At 55.2% G+C, this 11,568-nt stretch overlaps 1 protein-coding gene across 1 annotated transcript in view; it reads right to left on the reverse strand.

The window, feature by feature from the left end:
* Positions 1–1,365: 1,365 nt before the first annotated feature.
* PRRC2A (proline-rich coiled-coil 2A) overlaps positions 1,366–11,568 on the reverse strand; it is an 18,161-nt gene continuing 7,958 nt past the window's right edge. Inside the window, 22 exon segments of the mRNA XM_012653644.1 lie at positions 1,366–1,685; positions 1,810–1,900; positions 1,989–2,083; positions 2,178–2,390; positions 2,529–2,627; positions 2,712–2,922; positions 3,091–3,173; positions 3,389–3,556; positions 3,660–3,731; positions 3,853–3,993; positions 4,129–4,362; positions 4,564–4,649; positions 4,760–4,889; positions 5,125–5,255; positions 5,447–5,718; positions 6,105–7,979; positions 8,166–8,376; positions 8,778–9,075; positions 9,308–9,498; positions 9,962–10,436; positions 10,999–11,215; positions 11,328–11,418. Of these exon segments, the coding sequence (XP_012509098.1) occupies positions 1,545–1,685; positions 1,810–1,900; positions 1,989–2,083; positions 2,178–2,390; positions 2,529–2,627; positions 2,712–2,922; positions 3,091–3,173; positions 3,389–3,556; positions 3,660–3,731; positions 3,853–3,993; positions 4,129–4,362; positions 4,564–4,649; positions 4,760–4,889; positions 5,125–5,255; positions 5,447–5,718; positions 6,105–7,979; positions 8,166–8,376; positions 8,778–9,075; positions 9,308–9,498; positions 9,962–10,436; positions 10,999–11,215; positions 11,328–11,418 (5,525 nt within the window). The 3' untranslated portion in view covers positions 1,366–1,544.

Consider the following 11,568-nt stretch of genomic DNA (forward strand, 5'->3'; position numbering starts at 1 on the left):
CAACCTCAAACTCCTGGGCTCAAGAGATCCTCCTGCCTCAGCCTCCCGAGTAGCTGGGACTACAGGCATGCGCCACCATGCTCGGCTAATTTTTTTTCTATATATTTTTAGTTGTCTGATTAATTTCTTTCTATTTTTAGTAGAGACGGGGTCTCCCTCCTGCTCAGGCTGGTCTCGAACTCCAGAGCTCAAACAATCCGCCCGCCTCGGCCTCCCAGAGTGCTAGGATTACAGACGTGAGCCACTGCGCCCGGCCTTGTGCAAGCCTATTTTGATGGTTGCATCTTTATGCAAAAGCACTTTATGTGCAAGTAAAAGACCTGCATTTTGAGATGGAAGAAATGCATTTTAGGTGTACACTAGGGTAGAGCTCTCAAACTGTATCTAGCAAAAAAATCACAGCTAGCTGCAGACCTAAATAGTCTTAACTAGCATGCAGTTACCATATGAAATCCCAGAATTCGACAATGCTGGAACTTGGTCTGTCTAGTTCAGAGCTCTTTTTTGTAGAGAGGGTCTCTATATTGCCCAGGCTGGTCTGGAACTCCTGGCCTCAAGTGATCCTCCTGCCTCTGCCTCCCAAAGTGCTTGGACCACAGGCTTCAGCCACTGTGCCTGGCCAGAGCCCAGTGTTAATGTGCTCAGATGTGACCCCCAACCCCCTGGCCCAGGCTCAATACCGGTCTGTGGCCTATTAGGAAAGCAGGGCAGCACATCACCCCTGAGCTCTGCCCACCCACCACCTCCCGTGGAGAAATTTGTCTTGTATGAAACTGGCCCCTGGTGCCAAAAAGGTTGGGGACTGTTGCTACGAAGGGACCAAAGTCCCATGGCTTCAAATTCTTCGCTGTTCCCTTTAACAGGCAGTTGATGTCCAATTCCCCTTTCAGCTAGTTGAGGTGCCAGACCAGTAGAAAGTGGCAAAACATTCTAAGGCCAGGTCATAAGCTCTGGAGCTTTCCCCTTGACCTCCTGCAACACTTGGTTCAGGGTCATTTAACAGGTGATGACTTAACACCCTGTGGGAGAGTCCATGTTAAGACAATGACTAGAGTTCCAGACGTCCCACAAACGGCTCCAGATGTGTGAAGGAAGCCATATGGGGACCAGCCCAGGTGTCAGCTGAAGACGTAACCAGCTGACTCAAGAAATGATTTACCCAGCTGAGCCCAGACCGAATTCCCAACCTACAAAAATTTAAAAATCCATAAAATGGTCATGGCTATGTTTTGAGGTAGTCTGTTATAACAGATCACTGGAATTAAGTAACAGTTCCCTGACTGAAACTACTATACAGATCCCTTAGCACCATGCCGTAAAACAATGCAACCAACCAACCCATCCCCCCAAATGATTTTGGAAAAATTTTTAAATCCTTTTATTATTCTTTTTTAACAAACGGCCCCAGGGATAGGGGACCAGGGGAAGGGGGAGGAGGGGAAGCGAGGCCCCAGCCCCACAACCCCTCCCCACCTACCCCTTTCCCCCTTATATATTTATAATCTATATACAAGCCCCGGGGGTAGGGGGCCAGGGGAACTCCCTCAGCGGGGTGGGGGCAACCCAGGCTCCTTGTCCCCTGGGGACCCAGGCTCCTCTGCCCGTTGGGAAGGCCCTTCTCGAGAAGGTGGCCCTGTCCGCTCCCAAGGCTTCGGCATCCAGCGCAGGGCATCTGGTGGGGAGGCCTAGGGGACAGGCACGTGTGAAAGAGTGAGTCACAGTGGGAGGTCAGGGACAGGATGGAAGGACAGGAACTCAGGTGGCAACTCTTGAATTTAGATTTGGGGGCCACAAGGTTTTCTCCTTCACCTGCTGGTAAAGGTCGATGCGCTGGGTGCGGAAGACTCTGCTGTAAGTGGAAGGTGGGGCCTTGAGGCGGGAATTGAGGCCAGAGAAAGACCTAAGGGAAAAAGAGTGTTTAAGGCAAGCCTAGGACCTGCCCCCGGTTCCAAAGGCAGCCAGCCCCTCAGCCATCTTCACTCCGTTACCTTCCAGTTGGGGGAGTACGTGATGACCCATGTCCCCCAAGGTTGCTGCTCAGTTTTCGATAATCCTGGAACGGCTTTAGTTCCACTGGGTGCAACTGAAGGAAAAAGATGCCATGAGCCTCCTGTCTTGAGATGTGGACTCCCTACGCCTAACTCCAGTTCCCCAGCACCTCAGTTGCTGTACCTTACCTCTGCTCGCCCCAAGCTAGCGGGGAAGGGCCTGGCAGGTGAAGGTAGCACCCGAGTAGCAGGAGCAGGTGGGGGCCGCACAGCTAGGCTGGGGGGCTGCAGAGCAGGGCCCACAGGTAACAGAGAAAGGGGGGGCGGGGCAGGAGGCGGTGCTGGCTGCAGGGAGCCAAAGTTCACCACCGGCAGCTGTGAGTCTACCATGGGTAGAAGCATCTGTAACAAGAAATTTGGGTATGAATGTTGTGAGCAGAGAGGAATGTCAGAAAACCAGGAAAATTCAGAACAAATAAAAGCCAGAGATTGGACAAAGAAGTATGTCTGATGAAAGGGAAGTGGGAAGATAAAAGGTACCTGTTGGGCAGGGGCCCCTGAAGGGAGAAAGCCGCTTTGGCCACCAGGCTGCAAAGGAGTAGAATAAAAATCCGAAGGGGATGGCAGATCCTGGCGTACCTGTTGGAAATGGGGAGAAGTATGTCAACTCCCTGCATTGTCTGCACCCTAACTCCCAAACCCTAATACCTGCCCACCTCTTACCTGAAGCAAAGGTGGGTCAGGCAAAGGACTGGGGCAGAAAGCTGGAGAGTAGAGGAAGGAAGGTGGAGGGTAGAGAACTCCTCCGGCCGGCAACTTCCCCAGCTCTGTTGCTTGCAGTGCAGAGAAATCCAGAAACTGGCCCTTGAGAGCTACCCCCGAGAGCAGTGCCGAGGGAGGGGCCGGGCCTGGGGGAAGGTATAGGGGCTGTGATCTGGAAAGAAATTGGGGGGAGGCATTAGGAAGCCAGAGCCATTTACTCCTTTAGTTTGAGCAATGCCTTAAGTTCACTAATCTTTGGTACCCTAGAACTGTGTCTTCTTCCTCTCCCCTGAAACGTTATCTCCATTTCCTTCTAAGGTCCACAGGAAGCCAGTCTTACCTGTAAGGGTGCAGTGAGGGTGTTCCAGGACGGAAGCCTCCACTGTTCGGATGTAATTGAGAATCCATGGCTCCCCCAGAGACCTGCAGAAGAGCAGGGTTGAAATAGCTCTAGTTTCTCAGGTCAAGAAAAGAACACCCGTCCCACCCACAGCAGTAAAAAATAAGGTGGAAAATGGACTGACAGAAAAAGAAATGGTGTTTTACAACTATACAACCTAGGCTTGATTAGAAGACATAGCAGGCAAAAAAGAATGATCATTTACTGAAGGGTTTAAGCGATGAGAAGTGGGACCTACCTGAGAACTGGGAGGCCCAGGGCTGCCATAGAAGACTTCAGGGTACGGGCGCTGGCCTGAGGAGCTGGACTCCAGGCCACAGTGCCCAGCACCCAAGTTCTTGGACTGTGACTCAGCTGAGGCTGAAGCGCTGGGGAGCAGCTCCCAGTCCCGGGATATAGGAATGGCCTGGGAAGGAGAGGCCAATGTCTGACATCCTTGATGCCCAAGTCACTCCCAGCAGTCTTCTTCAGAAGTCTCAGGCCTTTCCACCAAACCTACTCCCACTTACCTCTGTGCCTGATGCCGTCAACTCCTTCTCTGCTTTTAAACTGTCTCCTACCACTAGGCGTAAGTCTGAATCCTGTGATCACAAGGCAGAGGAGATCGTCCCAGGATTTAAACTTAGGTCCCTCTATGTCTTACCTCTAGCCCTTCCCTTCTCTCCACCCAACCCAGGACGTCCAGATGCAGCCCACGCTGACCTTGTCAGTAGTGCCAAACTGGACTGAGGGGCCAGGTCGATGGGATGGCCGGAGGGGGCCAGGCTCTGGGCCTCGGTCTGTGCGCTGTGATCGTTCTGTGCCAATGGGGCCAGGGGGCAGAGGCTGCTCCCGGGGCAGCTCCTGGGTTAGTGGAAGGAAAGGGAAGCCCAAATCAGGCGATCCCCAGAAAACACAGGCAGGGAGAGAGACCAGACAAAAGCAGGGCCAAAGTCAGACTTCTGGAAACATTCCTCTAATCCTTTCTTGGTTTTTTACCTTTCTGTCCCCACTGTGGGGGGCAGGTGGCCGTCTCCTAGGAGGTTCAGAGGGTTCAGAGCCAGGTGGACCCTCACAAGGAACAGCATTCATGGGTGAGGGGCCTCCAGGCCGCTTGGGGGGTCCCTCTGCTGTCCCCTTGAGTCCTCCATCAGGGGAACTTCGCTGGCTGCAGGGACCTGATGACACCTGAGAATCCCCACTCAGGTCCACCCCACTGTCAGACTGACTCATCTGAGAGGAGTGGAGAAGGAGCTAGTTAAGTCAGGGTAGAAAGCATCCCCATACCTGACTCGTGCACACAAAGAGAAAAACTGCAGAAAGGAGAGCACCGAGTGGGAGAACAGCCCCAGACTCGGACCTGAGCAGATGGGCAAGTATGGCCAAGTGCTCGGAAAAATCCCAGCTCAGATGCTCCCTCCCATCCTCACTCACCTCTGTGCCAGCCACATCCTCAAAAGGACTCAGGGGCTCCATCCAGGGCTCCATGGAACTGGGCCGGTAATTCTTTTGGCTAGTGGCTGGGGAAGGGCGCACCGACCAGAAAGAGCAATTGAGAGGAGGATAGTTCTGAAGCCCATCTCGCTCCAGCCCTCCACCACATCCTTTCCTTTCACTCAGCTTTACTCACCAGAATGTAAGCGATTCCAGATGTGAGGGGTCAGGGCCTCTGTTCCTGCATCTCTGGATTCTCCCTGAGGGCCTGGGCCCTCGGACTTAGAGGCCAAGAATCCCGAGCTATGAGAAGGCGGCAAAGACTCCTAAACACAAGAAAGGCCAGAGACAAACCACGAATGAGGTGGAGACTGAGAAACTAGGAAGCTGGGAAAGAGTGAGGTGTGGGGGTGACAAGGGAGACATGTGAGAGACAAGTGTGACAGTGACAATTTGGGGTAAAAACTCAGTGATAGAGATGGGAAAGACAATGGAAAAACAAAACCAAGAACTTTCAGGAGTAAGAGCACAGTGAACCACAATCTCAAACCCCGTCCTCACCTCCTGCAGCAGCTCTGGCTTTCTAGAAGGCTGCTCCCGACGTTTGGGGGGGAAGGGATTAACCCCGGCAGGATCCCGGGGACTCCCGCCCACCCCTCTCACCATTGGCCCCGGCTCCTCAAAGTGGGGGTCTGGGGAAAAGAGAAAAACCATCAGCACCTGCCTTGCCATATCACCGACGCTGGCTTTTCCTCCCTACTCTACCTCCCAATCCTTCCACCCTGCTGCCTACAGACCCAGCAGCAGCCCCCAGGCTAAACTCTGCCCTCATCACCCGACCTTCTCCGGGAATGGAGATCCACCCGCAACCACTCCAGCTTACCAGAACTGACGCTGCTGCTGCTGGTCCTCTGGGGCTCATAATGAGTCGGGGGCCTAGGGGCAGGACCCTCAGGGGCTTGGGGAGGCACAGTCTTGTGCCTTGGGTGCCCCCCTGGTGCAGTTACACTTCCTTGGCGGCTACTAAGCTGGGCCAGAGCCTGTTGGATGCCAGCAGGGTTGCTGTGGATAACTTGGTCCAGGCGGAAGACAGCAGAACTGCTGGGGGGCGGGGGAGGCAGAGGAAGCCCCGGGGGACGCTCCTCTGGAGGCCGGCTGAAGGAAACAGAGCGTCGGCTCCAGCACACACCAAGTCATTACTCTTCCCCAGCAAGTCGGTTATCTGCTTTCCAACTGCTCCCCCTTACAACCCATCCTCTTCCCTGCCCAGGCGTTTCTGAGCCCTTCTAACAGTTTTTGACACATAAGTTTATAGAGTGGAAAGCAAACAAGGAACACATGTGTGTTCCTGACTCTATCACCCTATCAACTGCTCTCCAGCTGCCTTACCTAGATGTGGAAATCCCAGTGCCTTCCTGAGAGTCCATGTCCCCTCAGGTCACAAACTCCACAGCACCCAAACTCACCTTTCCCCCAGGCTCTTCCTCCTCCCCCAGTTTTTAAACCTTAGGGATAAACTTTAATAGCCTGTTCCTACCCACCTTCGGTTCTTGGTTGAGGGCCAGCTCCTCTTGTCCCCTCGTCCTGGCCCGGTCCTTCCCCCAGATCCCCCACTGCCACCTCCACTGCTGCCACCACCACTGCCAGCCTTGCCCCCTGGGCCTGGGCGCCGGTTCTGCCGTTCCATGCCTGGCCGCTGACTCGAGAAGCTCCGCTTACTCAAATCCTTGGCTCTCTGGCTCAGATCTCCACGGGACATGGTTGAAATGACTGGTCCAGGGCCACCTCCGCTGCCCCCAGGAGTTCCAACAGCTTTGGGGGTCAGTAATGCTGGTGGGGGAGCCTCTTTGTCCCCCCGGCGCTCACTGGCAAAGTCGCTACTCTCTGATGCAGTCTCCCATTCCTCATTGGCTTGGTCCGAGTTCTGGTTTGACAGATCAGGAGACTTGGCAGCTGCCTGGCGAGGTGGTGGGGGCACTGTGACTGTTGTGAGGGCCTCCTCGGGTCCAGGAGTGGAGGCTGGAAGGGCCAGGGAGGAAGGCTTGCCCTCGGCCCCTCTGGCTGCATTCTCTCGTTCCTGTTTCAGCCTCCGGAAACGAGGCGGTTTGTCCTGCTGTTGAGCCCTCCCGTGCCGTCTCCTTCGGGGTCGTTCCCCATCTTCCACACCCATGCCCACATTGCTACCTCCACTGCTGCCCCCCCGGGCCATGGGGGACAGAGGCCCTGGGATCAACTTCTCTTTCAAAGGCTCCTTACTTGGTGGTAAAGGGCCCGTGGGAGGTTTCTTGGGAGCCAGAGACTTGGTTGGAGGGCTCCAGCCTGGGCAAACAGGAGGGGGCCGCCCTCCCCCTCGGCCCCTGCGTGACGGCACCCCTCTGGGTGTGAAGACTCGCCCACCCCGGGCAGTAGAGAAACGGGCTGGGGCTGGTGAGGGTGGGGCTCCTGGTGGTAAGGGAGCAAGAGGTACCTGGGTGAGTACTCCCTCTTTCGGTGGGGGGGCCTCCTTGTCTGAGGGGGCCAGATCACTCTCATGGGTCTCGCTGCCTGTTTCTGAGCCGCGCTGCCGGCGCCGCTTGGGGATTTCTTCATACTCTGAACCCTCACTTCGTGTCTCGCTGGCAGTGCGGCCACGGGGAGCAGGAGGGTGGTTTGGTACCCCTGCCCCACCTCCACGCCCATCATCTCCTCGGAACTCTCGGTAATTGCGAAACTCTCGGCTTCGGGCTCCCCGCCCCCGTCCTCCATAGGTCCCCCGAAAACCCCTCCCTCTGGCAAAATACTCGCCTCGGCCCCGACCCCGGCAGGAGGTAGGACCCACTCGTTCATAGGAATAGTCTCTCCGAAGCCTTGGGGCAGGGGAAAGATTCCCACTGGGTGGGGTCTCCTTGGGGCCCCCTAGCTTCCCCTTGGCCGTCTTTAGAGGGTCTGGCTTTGGGACCTTGGGGGTTTCATCTCCCTGTTCAAGAGGTTTGGGAGGCAGCTCTTCAACTTTTGCAGGTGGTGGGGGTTTCTTTATAGGCCCAGCCCGGCGGGGAGGGATGCCTGGCTCCTCTGGAGGGATTATTCCGCGACGACTGCTGCCTGGGCGAGGGCCCCAGCGGGTTTCCGTGCGACTCTCTCTGCGTGGTGGTGGGGGGCCTTGGCCTCCGCTTCCAACTCCACGGGCCGGCTTCCGGCCTGCTTCTGGCCCTGTCAACTGCGCAGTCTCCTCCTTGGGGGGCTCCTTCTTGGGTGGTGGAGCTTGTATCTTGGCTGCCTCATCATTGCCTGGGGGCCAGGGGAGTGGACGGGGCCCTGGGGGAGCTGGCTCCTCCAGAGGGAAGCGAGAGATCGGGGGCCCTGGGGCTCCATTCTCAGGAAAGCCTGGATAACTGGCCAGATAGGGTGGTGGGGGAGGTACTGGAGGAGTCTCACTCCTGAAGAGAGACAGAAAGAGTAAGTATCTCAGGACACAGAATACCAGAACGAGGTGAGAAAAGAACACGTAATACTACGATCTTTCCTGTTCATCACTATCATCTTACCATTGATCCTAAGTACTTTTCTTTTAGGCCCAGATCCTTTCACTAAGAACTCATCCATTTCTCACAACCAAGACTCACCTCATCCCCTTGTCGTCCTCATCCGCAGCCTGACGCAGTGGTGAGGTAAGTGGCCGGGGGTCAGTGGGTGTGGTGGTGAAGACATCTCCTACCCAGGCCAACTTTGGATCTACTGGCGGGGTGCCTCGTTCCCGTAAGAGGGCGGGTGCATGACGGTCAAATGGCTCTGAGCTTGAGCCCCCACTGTCTGAGCGCTCGCGGGGAACTAGGCCTGAAGAAACAAAAGAACAAGAAAAATAACCCTTTTCACGTCACAGGCCGTCCAGCCCAAAAAGCAGCTCCCCAGTCTAGTCCTCCCCGTCAAGTCAGCTCCTCTATCTTTTGTTCCCAGTAGGTCCGGGCCTTGCCCACTCTTATGAAACAGGGTTATCCACTAAATTTCCCTATGAAAGGACCAACGCACCCCAAATAAATCCTGGCCAACCAAAGTCCCTTGTTTATTTCTTCTCCAAGCCCATTCTCACAATAGAGCTAACTCAACAGTGCCAAGCACATGCCCTTCCTTCTTCACTGGTAAAATGTGTCATATCAGGGTCACAGTAAGACCCCAATATCCAGCAACTCCCAGGACTAAGGGGCTCCCCACCACTCCCCACTCCCACGGCCTCTTACCAGACGGATGCACTCCAGGAGGGTAGAAGTCCAGAGGGGGCCGGCCCTGGAGGAGCCGGGGGTCGACATAAGGAGGAATCATCATCCAGCGGGGATCAAAGTTCATTGGGGGCATGGGCGGGGGCCGGCCCAGAGCACCTGGGTACAGGGCCTTGGGGGGGGGCGGCGGAGCCTGTGGAGCTGGCACAGCTCCCAGGGTCACAGGCTGTGGTGGTGATGGGGGCACTGGGGCAGGAGGGGCAGAGCCCTGTTGATGCTGCTGCCACTGCTGCTGCTGTTGCTGTTTCAGGAGCTGCTCCTAGGGAAGAAGGGAAGAGGATGAGAGAGGCATCAAAGCACACAAAGGAAATCGGCAAAGAAGAACCACTAATGCACAAATGTGACAAAAACCCAGACTAGATGGAAACTGGGGTGACATAATGGAGACAGAACTGGACAAAGGGGCAAAGGGATCCAGAAGGCAACTTATAGATGGAATAAATTTTGAAGCCAGGAAGAGAAGCAGCCCTTAGAGGGGAACTTGATTTCACCTGCTGCTGCCGCTGGAAACGAGGAGGCAACGACTTCTGATATTTGGGGTAGCCCAAGCCCTGGCTAGGGGGCTGTCGGGTGGGACCAACCCCATCACCCTTGGATTCCACCTTTGGGGCTGGGGGTGTGGTAGGAGGAGGAACCTCTTCTGGTGGTTCAGGACCCTCTTTTGAGGGCAGTTGTGGTTCCACTGCATTGAAGAAAAGACAACAACCACAGTGACCTCGTCCATCAACAGACATTCCATGAACATCCTAGGAATATCAGCCCTCACATCTCTAGCTCCCTGAGATATCCTGTTCAACACCTGTTCTATTGAAGCCCTTCCCATTTAAAACCCATAAAAACACTTTAAGGCCTCTCAAGAGCTTGTAGTGGAGACATTAACCTATGAAACCACCAAAATAACACTTTTTTCAGTCTTGCCCTGCAGAAAATGGTTTTAGATCACAAGTTATTCAGAAATTCAGATAATAAAACCTTCTCTCTTTCAGATAACCTCACAAATGATGAGACTCTCTTCCCTTACTACCATGGATAGTCCAATAAATCAAAACAGCTGCCTTCTGCTTCATTTACTCCCATCCTTACCACCCTGCACCTCCAATCCAATGAGGTCTGACACCTGGTAGTACCTATCCCCATCTCCATACCTGGGCTGGCTTCGAAGCTGCCACTGCTGGTGCTACTGGTACTGCCACCACCACTCACCAGAGTGGGAGCTGGAGTCACACCTGGAGTGGGGGTGGACTGGGCAGGAGGGGCCTGTGCTGGCTCTTCAGGTTCTTTCTCTGGTGTTGGGGCTGGTGCCGGTGATGGAGCTGGAGGCGTGGGGAGTTCTTTGGGGACTGCAGGTGGTGGAGCTGGGGCAGGAGGGGCAGCCGGTGGGGCAGCAGGCTCTGCTTTGAGCCGCTTGTCAGGCGCCCCGAACTTTTCATCCAGCCGCTTAAGCTTCTCAGCACAGGCTGCCCGGCGCTCTTCCTGCATGCGCCGCTCTTCTTCCTCTCGCCGTCTCCGGGCACGCTCCACCGCCAGGGAGATTTCAGATGAAGATTGTTTTCGCCGCTGCCGCCAGGCCTCATCCTCATCTTCAGGTGCTGGGGGCTTGCACGGAGGGCCCCCACGATCCTGTCAACGGGCACACCCGGCAGGGCCAGAAATGTCAGTCGTTATGCTTTCCACCATCTCTTTCACAGACCAATCAACTGTCTAGCCGTAGGATGCAAGGACCAGGCCTTGGGGGATGATGACCTTTCTGGGTGGTGATAAACTCATCACCCTGGTCTTTTTTTCTTTTTTGAGACAGGGTCTCACTACGTTTTCTGGTCTACAACTTCTGGGCTCAAGTAACCCTCCCATTTCAGCCTCCCAAGTAGTTGGGACTACAGATGCACACTAACACACGCAGACACCCTAGTGTTTTCTCTGTTCCCTCTCTCCGTCAGAGACCCCAACACCCAGGCCTCCTTGTTCTTCCTCACTAGCATCCCAATTTCTCTCACTTCTTACCTGGACTCCCCTAACACCAATGATATTTTCAAGCTTTCCAGAGCTGTTCTGCAGCCCTGCACCTTCACACGGCCCTTTTTCAGCACCCCCTCCAGCTTCCTCTATTAAGATGGCTTCAACTACCCAGCTGACACTAATCTCCCGCAACTGACCCTCTCAATCCCTCACTGCAGACACTCACTGGGTAGTCCCCAGGGGGGCCCCAGTTCCCGGCAGGGCCCCGGTGAGGTGGGGGTGGGGGAGGCTTTGGGGCAGGAGGCCCCGGCTCTGTCTCTGGAGGCCGCGAGGTCTCTGCCCAGGCCGTCTTGGGAGGGGGCAGTTCGCTGCCAGGGGAGTTGCCCTTTCTGCCATCTGTTTCAGGGGGCCGCTCCTCACCAGCAGCTGATTGGGAATCCTTCCTGTGAGCAGATCAATGGCGCAATTAAAATCAGCTGCAATCCAGCTCCTCAAAGAGTATATTATTATGAGAAAATCCAAGCCCCCTTCTCTGCCCTGGTGGCCCTAACTTACTGGCCCTCAGCTCCCTCCTCATCAGAGTCTCGCCCGTCTTCCTCATCGCTGAACTTGAGCTTTTCAGTATAGTCGACCTCTTCATGGGCCCCTGAAGGGAACAATGAATAGTAGTAACCCAAGCACGCGGCTCTCCAATCTCAGATATCTTCCTGGGACACAGGAAGTGACCTACAACTACACGGTGGGATGTACTACCAATGCCAACCCCCTCCCTCTGCAATTAAGATCCATGAATTTT

Source organism: Propithecus coquereli, unplaced genomic scaffold (genome assembly GCF_000956105.1).
Source record: "Propithecus coquereli isolate 6110/MARCELLA unplaced genomic scaffold, Pcoq_1.0 Scaffold426, whole genome shotgun sequence".
Classification (NCBI taxonomy): domain Eukaryota; kingdom Metazoa; phylum Chordata; class Mammalia; order Primates; family Indriidae; genus Propithecus; species Propithecus coquereli.